This window comes from Vanessa cardui, chromosome 22 (genome assembly GCF_905220365.1).
Source record: "Vanessa cardui chromosome 22, ilVanCard2.1, whole genome shotgun sequence".
Lineage (NCBI taxonomy): Eukaryota > Metazoa > Arthropoda > Insecta > Lepidoptera > Nymphalidae > Vanessa > Vanessa cardui.
In genome coordinates, this window is record NC_061144.1 from 10648157 (window position 1) to 10673017 (window position 24861).

General features: G+C 36.2%; 2 protein-coding genes across 2 annotated transcripts; one reads left to right on the forward strand and one right to left on the reverse strand.

Moving 5' to 3' along the window:
* Positions 1–1174: 1174 nt before the first annotated feature.
* LOC124539450 (inner centromere protein) lies at positions 1175–18295 on the forward strand. Its single transcript, XM_047116845.1, has 21 exons — positions 1175–1329; positions 1493–1616; positions 2294–2499; positions 3133–3253; positions 3784–3912; positions 4581–4697; positions 5285–5388; positions 6121–6184; positions 6490–6550; positions 7034–7406; positions 11594–11699; positions 12205–12310; positions 12642–12726; positions 13351–13458; positions 14099–14283; positions 15027–15180; positions 15645–15784; positions 16103–16203; positions 16556–16683; positions 17250–17440; positions 18049–18295. The coding sequence occupies exons 1-20, from the start codon at positions 1249–1251 to the stop codon at positions 17436–17438; spliced, it is 2682 nt and encodes an 893-aa protein (XP_046972801.1). The 5' UTR covers positions 1175–1248; the 3' UTR covers positions 17439–17440; positions 18049–18295.
* Positions 18296–20528: 2233 nt separating this feature from the next.
* LOC124539356 (ATP synthase subunit gamma, mitochondrial) lies at positions 20529–24132 on the reverse strand. The gene is made up of 7 exons (XM_047116727.1): positions 24036–24132; positions 23662–23835; positions 23139–23217; positions 22920–22977; positions 22385–22542; positions 21869–22033; positions 20529–21229 (listed from the first exon to the last, which is right to left on the reverse strand). Exons 2-7 carry the CDS (start codon positions 23823–23825, stop codon positions 20963–20965), a joined length of 891 nt encoding a protein of 296 aa, XP_046972683.1. The 5' UTR covers positions 23826–23835; positions 24036–24132; the 3' UTR covers positions 20529–20962.
* Positions 24133–24861: the final 729 nt, after the last annotated feature.

The window sequence follows — 24861 nt, forward strand, 5'->3', positions numbered from 1 at the left end:
TCTTAACAGTGCTGCTACACGTGTCACAAAACGCTCCTGATTGGTCGGGCTTATGATGAAGTCACTTTCTTGTAAACTTTGGTTTTCTACTATACGTACCACAGATTCAAATACAGGAAAGTAACGTCACCGACCCCTTTGCAGCGCTATATTGTTCAAGTAGCGTTTTTGCGCGCTTTTTAAATATGGAATTTTTAATATGATATTTTTCGGCAAATATGTACCGACTACAAATAAAAAACACAACTTTTTCTGGGTTCCTTAACTTCTACCAAATAATATAAAATGGATTTTAAAAAACAGTCAAATAACCTATTAATGATTCTCAATAATATATTTGTTATGATTAGGCATGCGCCGATTACAGGTTTGACCGACAAGCCAGCTTACCGGTTATACAATTGTACAGAGACAGATTTTACGGCGATTTGATGGTGTTTTGTGTCAAGTATAAAGTGTTAGTACTTATTATTTATTTTTTAATTAATAAAAATTATTCATATAAAAAATAAAGTATTGCTTATGGATATTTTTTTACCAATTGGATAATAATTCATTTACCTAATGAAAAATGATGATCTAAAATCATAGAAGTAATATACTAACGTACCTATGAATGGATTCGACTTTAATACTAATAATAATTGTAATATGCAGTTATTCAATATTTCAAGAATTAATCATAATTCTTAAAAATGATTATTTTTAAACAGTAGTCAAAATAATAAGTGTACATATATACATATGTCAAATAATTTTATAATTTATGTTATATGTAATTGACCCAGTTTTAGTTTGGATTAACGATTATTGCTTACATTAACAAAAATAAGCCTGTACACATAATGAATAAAATAAAATTGAAATCAACGAACAGAATATAACGTAACAAAAATTAAAATGAGCTTGGTATGTAAAGCGACATCTATCGAATAACCTTTAAATTAATTCGTCCTGAATATGCAAGTTTAATTAATTATTCGAATGCATTTAATTAAAAAGAACAGTGTTGTATTATTTATTCCAACCATAACATTTTTCTTTATTTTTAAGTACGGCTTGATGGAGTTTATCAATATGTTATGTTATCTGTCATTTCAATGAACGCAACCAAAGCCAACATTTACATTACGTTGGTAATGTTGGTACTTATGTTTTTCAATTTCAAACGGTTTTCGATTGTGTAGTGTTTTAGAGCGTTTGTCAAATTTATAAAACTTTTATGAAAGTGAAGTCCTTTTTCCAATTATGTCAATTTTTAATGAATTGCTTCCCAAAATCTGTGAAATATCGAATGCTTTTACAAAAAACTTTAATGATGATCTTAAGGTAATATAGTAACAATGTTCAATTTTAATTATAAATACGAACATCCTACAGCTTGAAATTTTATTCCCGCGATATTTTTCATCAATTAATCGAGATATATAGTGCATAAGTGTGTTAAAAAGTGTGATTCGTGTTTAAATGAGTGCTATAAATTCGTTTCCAGGCCGCGTTCCTGTGTTTTGATAAGTTTGAAGAAGAATTTCAAAATGGCAAAGGCAGAACGCGGGACAAGACTCAAAAAGATAAAAGCGCTCTAACAACCCTTCAGAGTATAAATGAAGACGATGGTACGTATCACTATTGTCTACATTCTTATTACTTATTATTAATGTTTATTAAAATTACACATTTAAAATTGTAATATTTATAAAATAACATATGTTCCAATATTTCAAAATTGATCAGTTAAGGTGTCTAACAAATGTATAACGTCAATTGGTTTCAATAAAATAGGGAAATTAAAGAATTTACGAAACGAATTTTAAATGTAAAATAATATAAGTCTCATTCCAACATACAACACAAACAAAATTAAATTATTTTTTATTGTAATTTTAATTGTTATTCTGTATGAATAAGGTACCTAAGAGGAAAAGCTTGATAAAGGTCAAAAATTAAAACAATTCTAAACATAACATTAACAAAAAAATTGACAAAATTATTAAAACTAAAACAATTATAAGGAACTTAACTTTTTTTGAATAATATTACTAAATATTCATAAAAAATACTCATCCTTAAGAATACAAACAAGCAAATGCTGAAACATTTAGATGATTTTTTATATTATCTATAGTTAATCACACAATCAAAACATATATATCATTACATAGAATTTTTTTTTTTTTATTATTATCTGAAAGGAATGTAAATCATTCTTCCAAATAATAATTAAATTTTTGTTAAAAATATTAAAAATAATTGGAAATAGAAATATTATTACTTCTACTATGTACTTGTTTAGATGATTCAGTGAAGGCATTAGAAGAAAAATCAAAACGATCCTCGAGCTCTAAATCAAACGATGATCGTACATCAACGGAAAGTAATGAACGTAGAGGCTCCAAGAAACGTAGCAAAAATGAAGTGGATGGTATGGAGAGCCCTGAACAAGATAAACGACAGAAAAGAAATGCATCAGTTAAGGCACAGAGCATTATTAGTAAACAGGTTTGGAATAATTTTTTATATATTAATATTATTTTTACTAAGTAGCAATGAATATAAATCAAAATGTACCCAATAGAAGCTCACATATCCCCTTTAGAATTGATTAAAAGTACTTTGAAATAAAAACAATAACTCAATCTGCCTACTTTTATTCTCAAATCTGTTGTTTACATCTTGGAAGACATACCATTTTTATGGTTTAGTACGACACAACTTGATGTCGCATCGGCAAAATTCGTAAAACCGATCACATCCGAATTCAGTATGCTATTCCAAATTATCAATATTTATTTCTCATGGAAATATGATCTTTGCACAATCGTAATAACTTGTATTATCATATTATGACCTAATATATTCGTCAATATGATGCGTTGATTTACATGCACTTGCTTTCTCTGACGCGTGATCTGATCTATAGCTACGAATAGCGTCGAATGGCGCGATAGGAAGCTATTTCTATTGGTTGTGTAAATTGGCAGTAAATGGTTTTAATTTCATTCCATTGCATTTTCTGATGCTACATCTAATTTGTGTCGTACTATACCTGTTGTACTGTATGTTAACTGATGCTAATTTTATGTGTTTTGCGACAAGTTGACGGTGTAACTATTTTAATAAATGTTTTAACAGGTGAATGTAAACCTCACTCAGAAACTTCGTCGAGAAGACTCAATTGACAAGTCTGGTAGAAGCCGTCGTCGGGGGAAAGAGGATGACAAAGAAAATGCTGAACCAATTCAACTTGTACAAGGTAGTTAAAATGTCTTCTTCTTTGTCTTGATATAATGCCACAGGTAGGTTTTTGACTATTCTGTTTGAAATCATCAATTTAAAAAATAAATACTTTATCCAAGTAGGCTCTTAAACACTTGTAAATCATCAAGTGTAAAAGATGCACACAATCAAAATTGGTATAAAGGATACTCAGCAAGAATATTCAATAGTTACTTTTTCATCATTAAAATTTAAATATTTACTTGGATTTAATTGATGGCCCAGTGGTTAGAACGAGTGCATCTTAACCGATGACTAACATCGTAAGGAAACCTGCATGTGTCAAATGTTATTCAAATACTGCTGCTACATGTGTATTCCACTTGCCCACATTGTAACAGAGTGGTTGAATATGTTCCAAAACTTCTCCTCCAAGTGAGAGGAGGCCTTAACCCTGCAGTTGGAAAATTACAGGCTATTGTTGTTAATGTTTGTTGGTTGTATTTAATTTGTATCATTGAATTATGAGTGAATTGCATGTTTAATGCATCACATCAAAATTTACAGTTAAACAGGAGAAGATATCCCTGCCACCCGAGCCGATGGACATGGAATGCTTGCCGCTGAATGTGGAGGTTAAACGAGAAGTTGACAAGGACGAGCTAGCCATGCCGCCGCCCTTCGCCCCCGTGCCCAGTTAGTGCAACTATTACTTTTATAACTAAGGAATTTGGATTCCATAGTTATGTTAGGATTAGAAATGACTTGTGCTGCCATACTTTGTATTAGGAATTTGGATTCCATAGCTACGTTAGGATTAGAAATGACTTGTGCTGCCATACTTTGTATTAGGAATTTGGATTCCATAGCTACTTTAGGATTAGAAATGACTTGTGCTGCCATACTTTGTATTAGGAATTTGGATTCCATAGTTACGTTAGGATTAGAAATGACTCGTGCTGCCATACAAAGTAACAAGGGGAATTGGTGGGGTCGAGGTCAGAACTCGGCCCCTAAGAAAAGCTCCATTGAGCTACAAATGGAGCATAGCATGTGAGGTACTTAGAACAACCTAAGTACAAAAAGTTAGTACTAAAAATAGAAAGATTGACGGGTTATTGTATTCACTTCTGGACTATTACTATTGAGTGAAACAAATGATAATGTGTTTTTTTGACTCTAAATCATAATATTTAAGCGTATATGTATATATATTTTAATTTTTATTAAATTTGATAATTTATATATACATACACTTTGCATCCTTTTAAAACCAACTACCAAGTTTCTTACTATTTAAGATTTAATATCATGTTATTTCCTTTATTGATTACTGAGTCAACGCCACTAATATATTACTGTAGAACCGCGTAAAGCTGTACCTAAAGAGAAACCAGAGGAGGTCCCAGAGGAAGAAACTTCAGGGAGACGAAGAACTACGCGAACGCGCAAACAGACAGACACGCTGCCCTCACAACCTGGTATGAATTATATATATATATATATATATATTTTTATGGTATAGGTTGGCGAACGAGCATATGGGCCACCTGATGGTAAGTGGTCACCGGCACCCATAGACAATGACGCTGGAAGAAATATTAACTATTCCTTACATCGTCAATGTGCCACCAGCCTTGGGAACTAAGATGCTATGTCCCTTGTGCCTGTAGTTACACTGGCTCACTCACCCTTCAAACCGGAACACAACAATACTGAGTACTGTTATTTGGCGGTAGAATAACTGATGAGTGGGTGGTACCTACCCTGCTTGCACAAAGCCCTACCACCAAGTGAATACGAGATTACATATAATTACGAGACAGCCAGACAGACAGGCGTCGCCACTTGCTCTAACGTATTAAGTATTATTGTGTTGTTATTTTGGATGTAAAGTTTATTTGTAAGTTAAAGATTATCTGTATGATATAAAATTATTCTATTTTACCTGTATAATTAATTTTAAATTATTTCATAATTTAAAAAGTAATCCTTAATAATAATGTTAGACAGTCTTAAAGACAGTCAAGCAACAAGCAATTTGTTTAATGTATTATTTGTTTTGCAGCCTCAAGCCGATCAACACGAGCGAGCTCCCGGTCCACGAAGCAGACCGACTCCGAAGAGACTCAGCCTGCGGAAGTTCGACCGAAGCGCACTAGAGCCAAAAAGGTGAATATCAAAATCAAAATAAACTTTATTCAAGTAGGCTTTTTTATAAGCACTTTTGAATCGTCATTTTACAATTAAGTGAAGCTACCACCGGTTCAGAAAGTAGATTCTACCGAGAAGAACCGGCAAGACACTCAGTAGTTACTCTTTTTTAACATTTAAAAAATATAACGTCATGTTAATTAAATACAATTATTTCAATTAATGTATCCTGCTTGGAAGTCAACAGGTATTAACTCCACGCTTTTTTATTATCTAATAATTTAATATACATTATGTGATCTTAATTTTAATTTAATTTTAACTAGTAGTCGCCCGTGGCTTCTCTCGCGTTTTAGGTTGTTGGTTGTCATGTGTCAGGCAAAAAAAGTAGCTTATGCCCTATATTGGAGTTCACGTTTGCTTCATACCAAATTTCATCAAATTCAGATCTGTGATTTGGTTGTGAAAGAGCGACAGACAGACAGACAGATAAAGTTACTTTCACATTTATAATAATAATAAATACTCTTTATTGTACACCAAGTAAATAAATCACATATACACGGTTAGATGAAATATGTACAAGAGGCGGCCTTATCGCTAACACAGCAATATTAATATAGATTAAAGATGTGCCAATAGTTCACTTGATGGTCATATTATGTTCTAAAAATTAAACAGTTTTGTTTAGTAGCTTAAATATAAATATGTAAAAAACCACTACTGATTCTATATTTAATATTATTGTAGGGAGCCGAGCCAGCAGTAACTGACACTGAAAAAGAAATCGAAACTCCAGTACAGAATGAAACAGGTATGTCGGTTTATATTATTAAATAAATACAATACAAAGTTTCTATTTTTTGACGACCTCTGCGGTCGAGTGGTGTGTACGCCACTCTGAGGTCCCGGGTTCGATTCCCGGCCGAGTCGATGTAGAAGGTTCATTAGTTTTCTATGTCGTCTTGGGTATGGGTGTTTGTGGTACCTTCGTTACTTCTGATTATCCATAGACCATAACACAAGTGCTTTAGCGACTTACATTGGGATCAGAGTAATGTATGTGATGTTGTCTCATATTTAAAAAAAATAATAATTAATGTCTTCTCTTATTTTCAGTTTCAGCTTCACCGGCTGAAAAACCAAGGACGAAACGCACTCGACGAATCCAGAAGCCAGCGTAAGTATAGTCTCATGTTCCATGGAGCCTCTTTTTCTGTTTGAAACGACTGTCCTCAGCATGTGTAATAGCGTGAAGGATAATGGGAAACGCAATTTATTCAAAGTTAAATGTTTTGTATGGTATTTATATGTATCAGTTAACATTCTTTCAAAGTGAATTCAAGCCTGTGAAATTATCCAGAATATATCAATGTTGATTAATGATTATACACAGTGCTGTGTTTGTGAATGTAATAATTTTTTTCTCAATAGTAAAATAAACACTGTAAATGAATCTCGACTAGAGAAATTTTTTACTCTCTCTTTGAGATAAATTTTGGAGCTATTTCCATCATGCTGCGCCAGTTTTTGAGTCATGGGTCATAGCCCGAATTTGACATGGAATTCTTCATTTTTTTTATGTCATCACTTTGAATAATCCAGTAAATACTATTAAACTCACCAAGCTTAGTCCTAATAATGAAAATATATTTACTTCCAGTGAAAAAGAACCTGAAAAAACTGAAGAAGCTCAACCGCAACCAGAAATAATATCTCCAAAGGAAGAAAGGATATCACAGCCGGAAGTCCATTCACCAGTACTGCCAATGATCAAAAAGACAAATGACAGTAAACTTAAATTACAAGATAATCTGACCAAAAAATTAGAAAATGAAACTGCGCAAAAGCAAACAAATGAAATAAATAAAAATACAGAGCCAGTGACTGATGAAACAGATAATATAAACTTGGATAAAACGAAAGTGATCGGTGTAGCGATGAATGCAACGGTTGTGATATCCAATGATATGGATAAAACTGTCGTTCTTCCCAATGGTGTGTATAACCATGCTCCGGTTACACCCAAAAATGTGGTGAGTGTATTTTCTTATCTATACAAATTAAACAAATGTTTGTCCTTTATTGTAATTACTTCTATCTCTAAAATCAATGTAGTTTAAGTGGTAGTGCCACACTGCATACCTCTCGGTTGCAGTCGAATGGGCCGGCACGCCCGGGGAAGTACCACTCTCTCACTTAAAATCGGCGTGAAGTGGTAGCTATGCTACCGCGTTTCGTCCGGTAAGTGAGAGTTCCGGAGGCCCGATCCCTCTCCCCCCAAAACATGGTTGTGCAGAATTTGGTGACATTACCCCAGGAGGGTACCATCAGCGACTGCGATGGAGAATCCCTCTCTGGGCATCCATACTCAGGACGTACACCGCCTGAGCAGGGATGCCCAGGCTGCCCTCCGAATTCTGGGGGGGGCAATTTTGCGCTCGCCACTGTTCGGGGCAAGCGGAGCAGGCATCATAAGGCAACCCCTACCACACTCGCTGTGGACTTCTGCAACATAAGGGGACTCAACTCCAACTTGAATGCCGTTCACTTTCACCTTGAGACGGCGAAGCCGGCCTTGCTCTTTCTTACCGAGACCCAGATATCTTCTCCTGCCGATACGTCTTTTCTCTCTTACCCCGGGTACAAATTGGAGCATACTTTTGTGCCACGAGCTGGGGTGTGCGTTTACGTCAGAGATGATATCTGCTCTCGACGCCTCGGCAGCCTTGAAGGGCAGGACCTATCAATTATCTGGCTGCGCGTAGACTGCGACGACCATCCGCGAATCTACGCGTGCCTTTATAGGTCCCATAGCGGTAATGCCGAAACCGACCGACTGGTTGAGCACGTCCAATTGGCTACAGATTCCGTGCTGCAGCAGACTCCATCCGCAGAGATCATTATTCTGGGCGATTTCAATGCTCATCATACAGAGTGGCTTGGATCACGCACCACTGATCATGCGGGTAGATCTGTTCTCGACTTCGCTTTGGCTTATGATTTGACACAACTGGTCACCTCGCCAACGCGAATACCGGACGTGGAGGATCATACACCTTCCCTGTTGGACCTTCTGCTGACTTCGCATCCGGACGGCTATAAGATTGTCGTCGATCCCCCTCTGGGCTCGTCGGACCACTGTCTCGTCAGGAGTACAGTGCCAGTTACACGATACTCACGACCTCGTTTCGCGGGCTGTCGTCGCGTGTGGCACTACAAGTCAGCAGATTGGGATGGGATGCGGTCTTTCTTTGCATCTTACCCATGGGGGCGAGTTTGTTTCTCGATGGATGATCCGAGCGTTGTTGCTGACTCTGTCGCCGATGTGGTGCTTCAGGGTATGGAACTTTTCATTCCATATTCTGCGGTGCCCATTGGTGGCAAGTCCCAGCCCTGGTTTGGTCGCCTCTGTAAGACGGCTTCACGCCGAAAATGGGAACGCTACCAAGACTGGGCTAACGCATCGGCGTCTCGTGATACAAACACCAGCACATTCAGAAAGGAATATAACTCTGCCTCCAGGTCCTTCAAAAACGTGATAGCTGAGGCGAAGTCGAAGTACATTGGCAGAATTGGCGAGAGACTGGTGCGCTTCCCATCAGGAACACGTGAATTCTGGTCTCTCGCTAAGGCTGTCCTAGGGAATTTCTGTCAGCCTTCTTTTCCATCTTTGCACAGGGACGGTGAGTCATTGGCCCATACCGCGAAGGAGAAGGCCGATCTTTTAGGGTCTCTCTTCGCGTCGAACTCGGCTCTGGATGACCAAGGAAAGTCACCTCCATCAATCCCGCGATGTGATACGACGATGCCGGAGGTTAAATTTCGGCAAAGTGCAGTTCGGAAAGCACTTCTTTCCTTGGACATTCACAAGTCGAGTGGACCCGATGGCATCCCTCCAATCGTGCTACGGACATGTGCTCCCGAGTTGGCACCGGTCTTAACGCGTCTTTTCCGGCAATCCTACGCATTAGGCGTCGTCCCGAACTCCTGGAAGACTGCTTTGGTGCATCCGATCCCTAAAAAAGGCAACCGCTCAGATCCGTCCAATTATAGGCCTATAGCCATCACCTCCTTGCTCTCCAAGATAATGGAGTCCCTTATTAACTGCCAGCTCCTGCGGTACCTAGAGGAGAATCAGCTGATTAGTGACCGCCAGTACGGTTTCCGTCGGGGTCGCTCAGCCGGTGATCTTCTAGTTTACCTTACTCACAGGTGGGCTGAAGCAGTTGAGAGCAAGGGGGAGGCATTAGCAGCCAGCTTGGACATAGCGAAGGCCTTCGATCGTGTATGGCACAAAGCGCTTCTTTCGAAGCTTCCTTCTTATGGGCTTCCCGGGAAATTATGCAATTGGATTACCAGCTTTTTGGCAGATCGGAGCATCAAGGTCGTTGTCGACGGTGCATGCTCTGAATTAAAATTCGTCAATGCTGGTGTTCCACAAGGCTGCGTTCTATCACCCACTCTGTTTCTTCTGCATATCAATGATTTGTTGCAAATCGGGAACATTCATTGCTATGCAGACGACAGTACCGTTGACACCTTATACACCGGCCGCGCTAATATTTCTCGGGAAAACGTCGAAGAGAACCGGAACAAACTTGTGTCTGAAATCGAGTCTTCGTTAAACGAAGTCTCGAACTGGGGCCGGCTAAATTTAGTCCATTTCAACCCCAAAAAGACGCAAGTTTGCGCGTTAACCGCTAAAAAAACACCATTTGTCGTATCTCCACGATTTGAGAACATCCCGATAGCCGCTACAGGTAGTATCGGAATACTTGGCGTTGATATATCGAGCCTCGTTCAGTTCCGCGGTCAATTGGAAGGCAAAGCCAAATTGGCTTCAAAGAAGCTCGGTGTGCTCAGCAAGGCGAGACAGTACTTCACGTCGGCCCATCGCCTAAAACTTTACAAGGCGCAAATTCGGCCTCACATGGAGTACTGCTCTCACCTCTGGGCGGGTGCTCCCCAGTACCAGCTCCTTCCATTTGACCGCATCCAACGTAGAGCGGCTCGAGTTATCGACGATCAAGCCCTTTCCGATCTCCTTGATCCTTTGGCTTTGCGTAGAGATGTTGGATCACTCTGCATCTTCTACCGAATTTTTCACGGGGAATGTTCCGAGGAATTGTTCGGATTAATCCCGGCTGCTGAATTTCACCTTCGGACATCTCGTCAAAATTCTAAGTTTCACCCGCACCATCTTGATGTCCGAAAATCCACAACAGCGCGATTTCTTAGACATTTTCTGCCTCGCACAACCACTCTGTGGAACCAGCTGTCGCCGGCGGTTTTTCCGAACCGATACGACATGGGAACCTTCAAGAAAAGAGCGTACTCCTTTCTCAAAGGCCGGCAACGCATCTGCAAGCCCCCTGGTGTTGCAGATGTCCATGGGCGGTGGTAGTCACTTTCCATCAGGTGAGCCTCCTGCTCGTTTGCCACCTATTCCATAAAAAAAAAAAAAAAAAAAAAAAAAAAAAGTTTTTATAAATATATTCTTGAAAGGTATGCATACAAGACAATATCTTAATGTCTCAATATAGCTTTTGCTATAAAGTTGGTAATATAATACAATAATTGTTTCTGAATGATATACTCAATTCTAATAATATGCCTAATTAAATTCCAAAATCAAGTGTTAATTAACACAAAGCCTGAAATTTGTTTCCAATCCTCTACCTAAGAGAGTGACTTGTCTCTTTTTGTCGTTGGTTGCGGATTATGAAAGTGAGAGAATAGAGTACATTTGGGTTTGCACTCAACATTGTATTCTATAATATACATATGTTGCGCAGTTAAATAGAATTAACTTGGCATTATAAGTCGAGATGGCCCAGTGGTTAGAACGCGTGCATCTTAACCGATGATTACGGGTTCAAACCCCCAACCACCGCTGTTTCATGTGCTTAATTTGTCTTTATAATTCATCTCGTGCTCTGCGGTGAAGGAAAACATCGTGAGGAAACGTGCATGTGACGACTTTCATAGAAATTCTGCAACATGTGTATTCCACCAACCCGCATTGGAACAGCGTGGTGGAAATATGTTCCAAACCCTCTCCTTAATGGAAGTGGAGGCCTTATCCTAGTAGTGGGAAATGTACAGGCTGTTACTTTACTTTTTTTTTCTTTTATATTTACAATTTATAACATTATTTCCATCATCAGAGTAATTTTTCATGATGACTATTATTTGATAACTAATTTATTATTTATTCCAGTGTCAAATGAACGAAACAGTTGTGTTGGAAACATGTAATCAGACGGTAGTTTTGGACAAACCACAGACAAATGCAATTATGGATGCTACAGTTGTCATTGATAAAGGTAAACGATTAAAATATGCACAATCTTAGTTGGCCATTCTAAAACTATGCTTTATGAGAGTTTTTTTTGTTACACAGTATTGTTACTGGTCGTATAAGTGATTGATTGATTATTGATATTAATGTAAGCAATATTTACATGTACAATACAAGACGACTACCTCCGTGGTCGAGTGGTGTGTACACCGGTTTTCATGGGTACGCCACGCCGAGGTCCCGGGTTCGATTCCCGGCCGAGTCGATATAGATTATCATTAGTTTTCTATGTTGTCTTGGGTCTGGGTGTTTGTGGTGCCGTTGTTACTTCTGATTTTCCATAACACAAGTGCTTTAGCTACTTACATTGGGATCAGAGTAATGTATGTGATGATGTCTCATATTTATTTATTTATTATTTATTTAAGACAAAATCCTGAGTAAAAGCATTTCATGCTAATAACTATACATTTGTCTGCAAATAGTAGTAGTAACTTGCAAAAATTTACAAACTATATTTCTTTTCCCAGATCCAAAAGTAACAAATGTAACGGAGGATAACTCGTTACTAACGGATGACAGTGACAGTATAGAAGTCCAGACTCCCCCCAAAATACCACCACTGCCGCAACCCACGTGAGTATCATGTACACAAAGATATATGTGTGTATGTTACACGAGTTACTGTTAGTTTAGCAGTTGTACACATACTATGTCTACAAAATGTGAATCTCAGCCAAGTCAGGTCAATTAAAGTAGTAATGAGTTTTCTTTCATATGAAATATGTGAAATAAACATTTTCCTCACAAAGTTATAATTTCCTCTCCATGAAATCAATGTGGGTGGGTTCCAAAAAGCTGTAAGAAAGATACTGTTGGTTACATTTATGTATAAGTTATAAAATTAAGCATAAAAGTTTCTCCATAAAAAGAAATGATTAATTAAACTGGTATATATAAATATCAGATCGGCTGTTAAAGAAAAAGTGCAGCAGTTTGAAGAAATGGCTACCCGAGTGACCAGAACGAAGACAAGAGCCATGGCTAAAAAGGTATGAAAAGTTAAATAGACTCAATGCACGAAGTTGTATATTATTACACTGATATATTATGTGATATGTGATAATAATAATGTAGTCCGTAAAAACTCTGCCGTGTGTGTGCGCAAACAGTATTTCCTTGTTTTTGTTTTTTTTATGGAATAGGTTGGCGGACGAGCATATGGGCCACCTGATTGTAAGTGGTCACCATCACCCATAGACAATGACGTTGTAAGAAATATTAACAATTCCTTACATCGTCAATGCGCCACCAACCTTGGGAACTAAGATGTTATGTCCCTTGTGCCTGTAGTTACACTGGCTCACTCACCCTTCAAACTGGAACACAACAATACTGAGTACTGTTATTTGGTGGTAGAATAACTGGTGATTGGGTGGTACCTGCCCAGACGGGCTTGCACAAAGCCCTACCACCAAAAAACTTATACTAAACATCCTTTCTTGGAGTTCAAGTTGGCTTCATACCAAATTTCATCAAATTTGGTTCAGCAGTTGGGCAAAAAAAAAAATGTGACAGACAGACAGGCAGAGTTACTTTTATATTTATGATATTAATATAGATAAATTAGTTAGAATTAATAAAATTATAATAATTGTTATTTTTTTTTTTTTCAGGAGGATAACACAGAGCAAACGCCTCCGGACAAAGTATCCAAAGTTATTCTCTCCGCCGAGACATTGACTAAGATGAACAGTATGATCTTCAACGGGAAAGTAACACAAGTAAGCTATATTGTACAGTTATAACATTTCTCTATATCAAGTATATAAATGTTTGACAAGTCTACATATAATAACAAAAAATATGAAACTATTGTTGATTGTTATAATAAATCTATAATATATATGTTCCTTTCTCTCCTGTAAAAAAAAAAAAAAACAAAACCAATTTACAAGTCAGTTTTACGTAAGGCGCACTTACTAAGCTGAGATGGCCCAGTAGATACAACGCATGCATATTAACCGATGATTGCGGGTTCAAACCCAGGGAAGCACCACTCTATATATTTGCTTAATTTGTGTTATAATTCATCTCAAGCTCGACGGTGAAGGAAAGCATCGTGAGGAAACCTGCGTGTGTCTAATTTCATCGAAATTCTGCCACATTCCACCAACCCGCATTGGAACAGCGTGGTGGAATATGTTCCAAACCCTGTCCTTAATGGATGAGGAGGCCTTATCTCAGCAGTGGGAAATTTACTAGCTGTTACTTTATTACTTTTTTACTTTACTTACTTAGCATTTCTAGATAGCAGATCCGATAACTTGCTACTGTCTCAGTCCAAGATTTACGGGAATTTTTTTTTTTCTTGTATTCCTACCTCTAAATTAAAGAGTTGATATTCTATATAAAACATTACAGGTATCGAGTTCTGCAACGAAGCCACGTGCAAACGTCATGTCTTCAACAAAAATTCCGTCGTCGACTTCGAAACTAAGTGCCATCAATAGAGCGAGAGAAGCAGAGGAGACCCAGACGAGAGAGAAGGAGGATGCCAGAAGTAAAAAAGAAGCGCTTCTCGAAGCAAAGAGAGAGTTGCAGAAAAAGTGAGATAATTAAAAAAAATTTTTTTTTTTAAATTAGTATGCCTATTATATAAAAAAAAAGAATAATTTGATTGTTTTTGGTTTAGTTAATTAGCTTTGTGGTTTCTTTTTTTTTCAACAAATATTTATTGACAAATTTCTAAATAAACTTGGTGGTAGGGGATTGTGCAAGCCCGTCTGGGTAGGTACCACCCACTCATCAGTTATTCTTTCGCCAAATAACAGTACTCAGTATTGTTGTTTTCTGGTCTGAAGGGCGAGTGAGCCGGTGTAACTACAGGCACAAGGGACATAACATCCTTAATTCCCAAGGTTGGTGGCATATTGACGATGTAAGGAATAGTTAATAATTCTTACAGCGTCATTGTCTATGGGCGATGGTGAACACTTACCATCAGGTGGCCCATATGCTCGTCCGCCAAACTATATCATAAAAAAAAAAAATCTTTTATTATGCAGCATTTTATTTTCAATTATTATTAAGAAATGTAACGATAACTCAATTGGAGCATCGAAATATAAGTATCTCGAAGAGTAACGAGTAACGGTGGGGTGTCGATTTTATTTTCAACTATTATTAAAAAATGTAATGATAACTCAATTGGAGTGTGTAAATATAAGAATGTCAGAGAGTAACGAGTAACGAGTATGTGTAAATATAAGTATGTCGAAGAGTAACGAGTAACGAGTATGTGTAAATATAAGCATGTCGAAGAGTAACGAGTAACGGTGAGGTGTCTCAGGCGGCGCGAGGAGAAGATGGCGGCGGCGGCGGCGGCGCGCGGCGCGGCCGAGCGCGAGCGGCGCGCGCTGCTGCAGGCCGCCGCGCGCGAGCGCCGCGAGAGGCAGGCGCACGCAGACCTCGGCAAGCTCGAGCGCCAGCGCGAGGCCGAGCGGGTACTGACGCTACGTCTCTTTACTCAACATATATATATATAACAACAACTGCCTGTAAATGATGGGCTAAAGGCCTCCTCTCCCTTTGAGGAGAAGGTTTGCACATATTCCGCCACGCTGTTCCAATGCGGGTTGGTGGAGTACACGTGTGGCAGAATTTCTATGAAATTTGTGAGATGCAGGTTTTCTCGCGATGTTTTCTCTCACCGCTGAGCACGTAATGGATTATAAATGCAAATTAAGCACGTGAAAATTCAGTGGTGCTTGGCTGACTTTGAACCCGCAATCATCGGTTAAGATTCACGCTTTTTAATCACTGGGTCATCTCGACTCGCAAGTTCGTACACATCTCTCACATCAATGATATGACTAAAAATATTGTTCATACATAAAAATACAGATCTAATTCTTCAAAGTATTTTACTTGTATTTCAATAAAGAACCTATGTACAAATTGTTTACAGAAAAAACTCGAGTTGGCGCGTAAAGTAGCGGAGACGGAGGAGAGACGGAGAGCCGAGGAGCAAGCGAGACAGCAGCGGCTCGCGGACGAACAGAGGCGGGCGGAGGCTGCGAGGAAGAAACAATTGGAGGAAGCGGAGGCGTCAGTATTTACATAATATCTTATTTATTAGTTATTACTAAATTTATGATTCTTAGCCATATCAAAGATGCTGATGAAATTCAGGCATTTTTTGTCCAAAATTACACATGTGAATTTGATTTAATTAAACACTCTTTAATTATCAAGTCAATTTCTTTCTCCACCTAAACTTAGGCAATAATTTCAAGCAATTCTACCTATAAAGTTATTATACCTGAGTGAATTTTTTTATTTAACTTATCTTACTTTTCGAGAAATGTTGTCTGTGATCTTTAGTTTATCGTACAAAACCAAAAATTTCATATGTGAATATTTTAGAATGAAGAAAGAGGCTGCAATCATGGCTAAGGAAATCGAGAGGAGACAAAAGGAGTTCATGGAGAGACAAAAGATGAAGCAGAGAATGGACGGAGATAAGAGTGAGTTACATGATTATTGAAGAGTTGTACAAAATAATGTTTAGCTAGATTTAATATTTGCCTTCACACTGTTTTTGTTTTGAATATTTAATGAGCCATTGTTATTATTGTAATGTGGGACATTTTAGTTCTAATTGACTTCTAATTAAATTGTTAGGTATGGTTAAGGATTGTCCGATGTATAATAATTAATATTTTGATATCATTACACAAAAGAATATCACATTTTTTTTATTGACTAACTACCAAAGTAATGACTAATAAAAAATATTCTATATATATATATATATATATTTTACTACTATGTAAGATATTGTGCACTTATAATCTTACAAATCCTTTTTTCTTTCAGTCATGACACCACTGAAAAACGCACCAGCTCTGGACCCCGTGTACATGGCTGATGGGTTCCAATACCTCAACTCTGACGAAGACGAAGAGCCACCAGAACGACCTGTACCCATCTGGTCTACATCAAAGGTCACTATTTGGACACAGTATATATTCTTTCATTACATAGAAATGTTAAGCCTGTAGATGTCCTATTGTTGAACTAATGTAGGCCTCATTATTTTAAATTCACCTTCAGCGTCTGATGGTGAATACACATGTGTAAAATTTTCATTGATATTAAACACACGCACATTTCCTCACTGCCGAAAAAAAGCTGAATTATACTGCTTACTGGGGCGTAACTCGCAGTCATCGATACAACGCATGAATAACTAACTACTAGATCATTTCGGCTTATTCGGCGAAATGCATCAATACAACAACAACAACAACAGCCTGTAAATTCCCACTGCTGGGCTAAAGGCCTCCGCTCCCTTTGAGGAGAAGGTTTGGAACATATTCCACCACGCTGTTCCAATGCACATGTGACAAATTTCTATGAAATTAGTCACATGCAGGTTTCCTCACGATGTTTTCCTTGACCGCCGAGCAATCAGCGGTGCTCGCCCGGGTTTGAGCCCGCAACCATCTCGACTCCTTACAATCAACGTGTGTATAATCAGTGCGTCAGTAACCCGTCACTCGCCCCCCAGGCCCGGCGCGCGCAGCTCGTCGCGCAGGCGCGCGTCGCGGCGCGGCTCGTGGACCGGCTGTTCTCGGTGCGCGCGCACACGCCCGACCTGCGCGAGATCTTCCCCGACATCGAGCGCGCCCGCCTCAAGCGCACCTCCTCCGCCGTGTGGCGCAGCCCCGCGCGCCCGCTGCCCGCCGTGCGCGAGTGACGGTGAGCCCGGGACCGAAGGGAGCCGAAGGGAACCGAAGGGGACCGAAGGGAACCGAAGGGAACCGAAGGGTGATCGTTATCGACGACCACTCTGTAGGAAGAGTTCATTAGTCTTATATGTTGTCTTGGGTCGGGGTGTCTGTGGTACCGTCGTTACTTCTGATTATCCATAGCACATGCTTTAGTTATTTACATTGGGATCAGAGTAATGTATGTGATGTACAATATTTATTTATTTTGTATGTCTACCTATTTAATAAAAAATAAAACAAAACATAACATAGTTAAAATAAAAAAAAATAAAATAAAGTTACTCTACCGCCAAATAACGCCAAAATCAGTATTGTTGTGTACCGGTTTGAAGGGTGAGTGAGCCAGTGTAACTACAGGCACAAGGGACATATAACATCTTAGTTCCCAAGTTTGGTGGCACATTGACGATGTAAGGTAATATATCTTACAGCGTCATTGTCCATGGGTGACGGTGACCACTTTCCATCAGGTGGCCCATATGCTCGTCCGCCAACCTATACCATAAAAAAAGCAATAAAAAATTTATTCTTATGTGATGAATACGTCGCCATCTTATTATTTCGTTTTTGTTTCAGATACATATACATATCTACACGAGTCGCTGGCGGCGAACTGTAAATATTCGAATGTAATGTTTATTAACAGTGTTACTGTGTTAATGTAATAAGTACGATCATGAACTCGACTTGACTGTTGCTGCACCCAATAAACGTATTTAATATTGGTTTTATTTTTATTGTTTACACTTATTTGTTAATTATTATCAACTCTATTATATAATCTACAAGAAGTCTAAGGCAAATATATGTATAGCCCATTTGAACTACTAGGAGTAAAGATTTGATTCGTCAAAGTTTTGTATAATCTATCGTATTATGGATTTGAGGAAAAATGGCATATTGAATGTCGGCCAGGCCAATATTAGATCATCAAAAACTTGCAAGTATAATTAAACTGAAATGGTGTTTTATTATAAATAAAGATATATTCATCAGAAGACGCCTGTAATAGGTTGATTTAAGTTTGGTTTATCTTTACTCCTTCGATTAGTCAAAGCCTTATTGTACTGTGCGGCTTTCATGTCAAGTGATCTTTTTTTGTATACAAATATGAATTACTAAGATAACTAATATAAGCTATTACGTAGGCTAAACAGTTGATTGCCTAATCCAAAAAGTTAAAAAAAAATGTTGTTACCACCCATGTTAAGTTTTATGATTTTTTGTATTGTCTACAATGATACAAAAGACTTGAAGGCTATTAAAACCACGTATAGTAAGACACAAATTAGATGTAGCATCGGAAAATGAAATGGAATGAAAATAAAACCGATTAATGCCGACTTACACAACGAATAGAAATATCTTCTTATCGCGTCATTCGACGCTATTCGTCGCTATAGATTCACGCGTCAGAGAAAGCAAGTGCATGTAAATCGACGCGTCAAATTGACGAATATATTATGTCATATGATATTACAAGTTATTACGTTAGTGCAAAGATCATATTCGCGTGAGAAATAAATATTGATAATTTGAGATAGCGTACTTAATTCGGATGTGATCGGTTTTACGAATTTTTCCGATGCGACATCTAAGTTGTGTCGTACTATAACTGGAGTGAAAAGTTTTAGTATAACATCTATGCATAATTATGTTTCAAATAAAAGGCTCTGTATTTCGAAAAAGTTTATCATCACAAATTTCACTAAATGTTAATATAATTCCTACACATTTTTATAAGGTAGTTTATAAAGCCAAATAATTCACACTACGCAAGAAAACTTGACTTCAGCAACATAGAATTTTAATATATAGACAAATACTATGTTATTATGTATATTAAGGTAATTTTAGGTCTCGATAAGATATATTTTTTGTCAAAATTTATGTTATGTGTGTGTATTTGTTACGACTTACGGCGCGAATGTAAATGGCCAGTTCCGACCACTTACTATCAAGTGGCTCATTTCAGCAACCGCCTAACAAAATAGTTTAAAACAAAGAACATGTACCTCTACCGCCATCCATAAACGAAAATAGTCTACATTTTAAGACCACAGATTAACATATTTTACAACTTAATAACTTTTTTGAAGTTGTAAATAGGTGATAGATATAATTTACACAGACTAATTTAAAACATTTAAATTTGTTATTTTAAATATGGAACGAGTAAAGAAAGGTATATAACAAAGTAAACCCTATTTTTTAGGCTCTATAATCATGATTGTTTGATTTTAAGTTATATACTTAAGGACATTTTAATACCAACGTGACTTAAAGAAAAAAAATTAAAATATTTGCATCTGTATGGTAAAATTGCTTGCGTGCATGTCACGTGCCAAACATGTATATTTTTTTTTAATTAAGACTGCCATGTATTTGAGAGTATCTTAGAAATAAAATATTACACTTAGTAATTTATTGATTTTATTTCCACCAGGTGTTTTTATATTTTGGGGATATTAATTCGTAATAAAAGAAATGAATAAGCAATTAGTATTCCAAACACAGTCTACAAGCCAGTGCGATATAATTGCATGATGTAAAACAAAAATGTACTACTTTTTTTTATAATAAGTAATCTTTTTTAATAATATTAGTTTTGCGCATTTTATAATTTATATTAAGCAAGGGATTAGCAAAAAATAGTAACTCAATTTTGTAGCAAACTGGTGTGAGTACATAAAGTACACAGACGCAAATTCCCCTTTTAAATATTAGTTTTCGTAAATACCCTGAAACAAATATATTGTTTTTGCATTTATAGGCCTACGTTTATTTTGCGCCTTTTATGTTAAGGTTATAGATATTAAAAATACAATTTGCATTTCGCTCTATTAAATATGCATTAAAGTTTAATAAAAACTAAATAACGTCGCGTCGAGTTTTTTTCCAATATTATTTATTACAATTTATTCTTCTTAGATTGACTTATTCTGAATATATAACAATTTAGTTATTCAAAAACAGATCATTTGTCTGCAAATCTAAAATTCCCGTATACTGCTATATCTGACAGGGCTTACATACGTGTAAATAAAACTCTTTTGTTATCTAAACAGTACTTTAATGCTAACCACCACTTGATCCTTATAAGTATTTCATAAACATTCAGCCAGGGAATCGAACGAGTGTTTGACCACTTGTAAAGGTAGAAAAGCCAGTTATGTGTTTGCGTGTGAATTTACAACCAACCAAAACACTCGTCCGGGAATGTCGGCGTTGTACATTTCGCTATTGAAAACACGGCAGTTACGGGATAAATACGGTATAGAAAACGGTTGACAAAATGGCGCATTTCATAATCCGATATCATCCATCACATATAATATCATTCCACATATTAATCAATGATAACATATTACACTTAAAATAATCGATTCGAAATAATAAATATTTCCGTGTAAATTTTTGTATTTTTATAAATAAATTATGTTGTAATTTGACAGATAATCGGCCGCCAACCGCTTCAACTGTAGTGATTTTATTCCAGAGCGGCAGCACCAGAGATAATTTCGATAAGTTCCCTGGTGATGACGGCTTGGCGGGTTCTATTGAAGGTCAGAGTAAGTTTTTCGATCATCTCTCCAGCGTTCTTGGAAGCGTTGTCCATAGCCGTCATACGAGAAGACTGTTCGGAGCAGGCGCCTTCCTTCAGGGCGTAGAAGAGCATAGAAGCGAGCGAGAATTCCATGTATGATTGAAGGACGTCGGAGTCCAATGAATCGTAGACAGCCAGTTTGGGTGCGTTCTGAAAAAAAAATCATATAAAACAAATCTGTCTATAAAATATAATATAGTAATTACAAAAAACATGACATTTAATGGGTCGGGCACACAATGTTAAACTATTTGTGTTTAAGCCTAACTGGATTTGACTTTCATTAGCTTCAGTTGTGTTTTTTTTTATATTTTTCTACTGACATTTTATAATATACTTTTTCTTTATGATTAATTGTTTGTTAATTGTTTCACCACATCATTTGTTTTCTGTCTTACTGTGATGAACTGCTATGCACGGAATATACTTGTATAATCCCTTCATCTGATTTACTTAGATCATATATATTTTTCTATAATTATGATATACATTTTCATGTCTCTAGAACCAGTTGTTAATTAAATACCTTAAAGGCATATCAAATAAAAATGGAACAGAAATATTTAAATATTGACTTGAAATATGTCTAAAACATGCAATAGAGATAAAAATAATATCTTAATTAGATGGCACAAGATTAAGCACAATTTATAAATCTTTTTTATTGGCACAGACTATATATATATATATAAATAATAATAGTATTTCTTTTCCTACAAAAATATATGAAAATTCTAATACTTTAATAGGAGTGTAAAGGCTAAAGGTAACACCATAGTTACACTATACCTCAATAGCTTTTTGACTGAACAGCGGCAAGTCAGCCTGCGAGTAGGACACCACAGACTTAAATTTGTTGTAGATGATCTTGCCGGAACCAAAGTCGTATCCAGAAGTCATAATGGCATTGGCGATCTTGGCCGCGTCCAAGAAAGTAGGGGGAAGACGACCAATCTGGAAATTACAATTTAAGAGTTCAAAATACTGCATAGTATTTAAAAACAGATGGTAGTTTTTTTTTACACAGAGATTTTTTTAACTACACTTCTTCGAAGTTCTAGAAGTAGTTTTTTTTTTTAAATAAATATCGTATGGCAAATTACCCTCTTGGTGCTAAGTGGTCTCCATTGTCTATAGAGATTGGCACTAATTTATTAATCTTTTCTAATATTCAATTCACTACCAACATTTAGAAATAAGTCAATACAAAAAAGACACATTGCTTTAAGCTATCAAAATCTTTTATAGTAGACTTAATACAACGTCGATCTTGGTCTATATTTCTAGAAATAAATCTCTTCTCACCTCATTAGCGACACTAATGATATGCTTCCCGTACAAGCGTTGCAGGATACTGCGAGACTTGTCACCAACGCAGATAACCTTGATGTTCTCCGCTCCTGGCTCCATGAGACGGTTACGGATAACCTTTGAGACACCAGTGTGGACGGCTCCGCAGAGACCTGAGTTAGGGCCACAAAAATTATACTGATGACCAGGATGGATAAGATGAGTTTCTTATACAAGATTTATACAGACTTACAATCCATAATTTTTAAATACATTAACAAATTAACATGAGTTAGCATTCAAAATTCACAAAGCTTGAAATTAAAGAAGGTGGCGTCATCATTATTCACAGATTAAAAAAAAGGCAATTTTGCTGTTAAACCTTCAATTGTTTTTAAACACCAATTCTTTAAAATTTTTATGCCCCTATACTAATCTGATAACATAGTATACACACTATGAAATTGAGTGCAAGTTTTAAATTTAGAATTTTTATTTAATATTAATACCTATGTCTTTTGTTTTAATATAATTTAAAATAAGCGTTTACCTCTGTCAGATGTCATTGCAATGTAAAGCTGTTTGGGTTCATCCTCAGGGGCGACAACCTGAAAAAATTATATAATTCTTGCAAAATTATTAAGACCCATAAATATGTTTAATTAAAAGTTTTATTAGAACTAAACAAATTGCCTATATAAATTTAAATACAGAATAAGTAATTATAGCAACATTAAATGTTAGAATATTCATTTTCAACGTAAATTACCTCAGCTTTTTCATAGAACTGTACTGCACCTTCACCATAAGGACGGGCAGCCCTTAAGTCACGTTCAGCACGGGTATACCTATAGAATAAGTAGTAATTAATGCCATGTCATAATCAATCATATACCCTGAAACACCCTCATATATCATGCATAATAAGTTTTGAGTCAAAGTATAGTACCATTATCAAGTTCTATAAACAACTTTCCTTATTATATTTCAACATAATCAAGCTTAATTCAGGTTACTCGGAAATAATGAGTATTTAGAGGAATTGTAATATTTGACATTTTATCAATATACATTATTCAACTATTCATTTAGTTTATCTCATTATAGGGCCGATTTTTTAATCAATATTCTGGTTATTTTATGATGATGTGGTTCAAAGCTTAAATATTATTTTCATAATTGTTTAAAATAAGAATTAATTGAACTAAACGTCAATTGATAGGGAAATTATATGACATTCCAATTTTAAATTTTTGAAAATTTCTTTTTTTTTAATAATTGTTTTAACTTACTTGGCAGCTGACACCATCTTCATGGACTGGGTAATTTTCTGAATATTCTTTACAGACTTCAATCGCATAGAAATGGCTTTCAATGTGGCCATGTTACGGTTCTGCTGCTGGTTGACCCCCATGGTCACCTGGGTGCAGACACCCGGTGCAAAACGGCCCAACATTTTCACGGCTCTATAATTGATAATTAAACACAAAATCAAATTAAAAAGATACAGGTTAGGTATCAACCAGCTAAGTTATGTAAGACTGCAATCTTGACCGCCACTGTATATTCAACGTAATACGATTAATATTTCTTTTTCTTATAAATGTAAGCTGTAAACGTATTTTTTTATACCAGAATTAAAAATTGAAAGGGCTCCAATACTAACTTTTTTGGGACTTTTTTGATCAAATTATGTATACCAGCCGATGAAAATGTCGCTGGTCAGAAGGACGACGACGTTCGTTCTTTCGGGGAGGACAGCACTAAAAATTTGAATTGAAAAAATATGAAAATAAGATAAAATTAATATTACTTATATGTAATTGTTAAATATGATTATATCTTTTCATACGTTACTTAAAATTTCAAAGTTATATAACATATAAAATAGTAAAAAATTATATATTAAAATATACCACAATTACAACTCTGCTACAACTCCAGTTAAATGTTTTTTTACGTCAAATTACATTATAATTTTAAGTAATATGAAATATGAAATCAGTGAGCAATTGTTAATTTTGTAGTTTCTAATGATGTGAGGATTAAAGACCGTCAGCAATTTAGCTCAAGATTGGGTATATGCATTAAATTAAATTTGAGTGTATACAAACAAAGTATTGGGATAATTATTACTACTCTGCGACTTGCTAATAGGAATAACACTAGAAATTTTATAAGCATATCAAGTACGAATATTTTTCACTTGAATTATTTACATTTTAATATTTGGGATTTGCAGAAAAGTTGACTTTAAAATATAAGTATAATTCGTAAAATAAATAATGAATTGTAATTGATTATGTATACATAAAAATGTATAAGTCTGAAGTTTGAGTGACGACTTCATACACTAAGATATATTATTTTTAATTCCCTAAATGTATCGTTATTTTCAATAGTAAATATTTACAAAGAACAATAATGGTATTATATATTTAATCAATTGTATATAGCATATAACTAAAAAAGCAGTATTGATTATTGTTCTT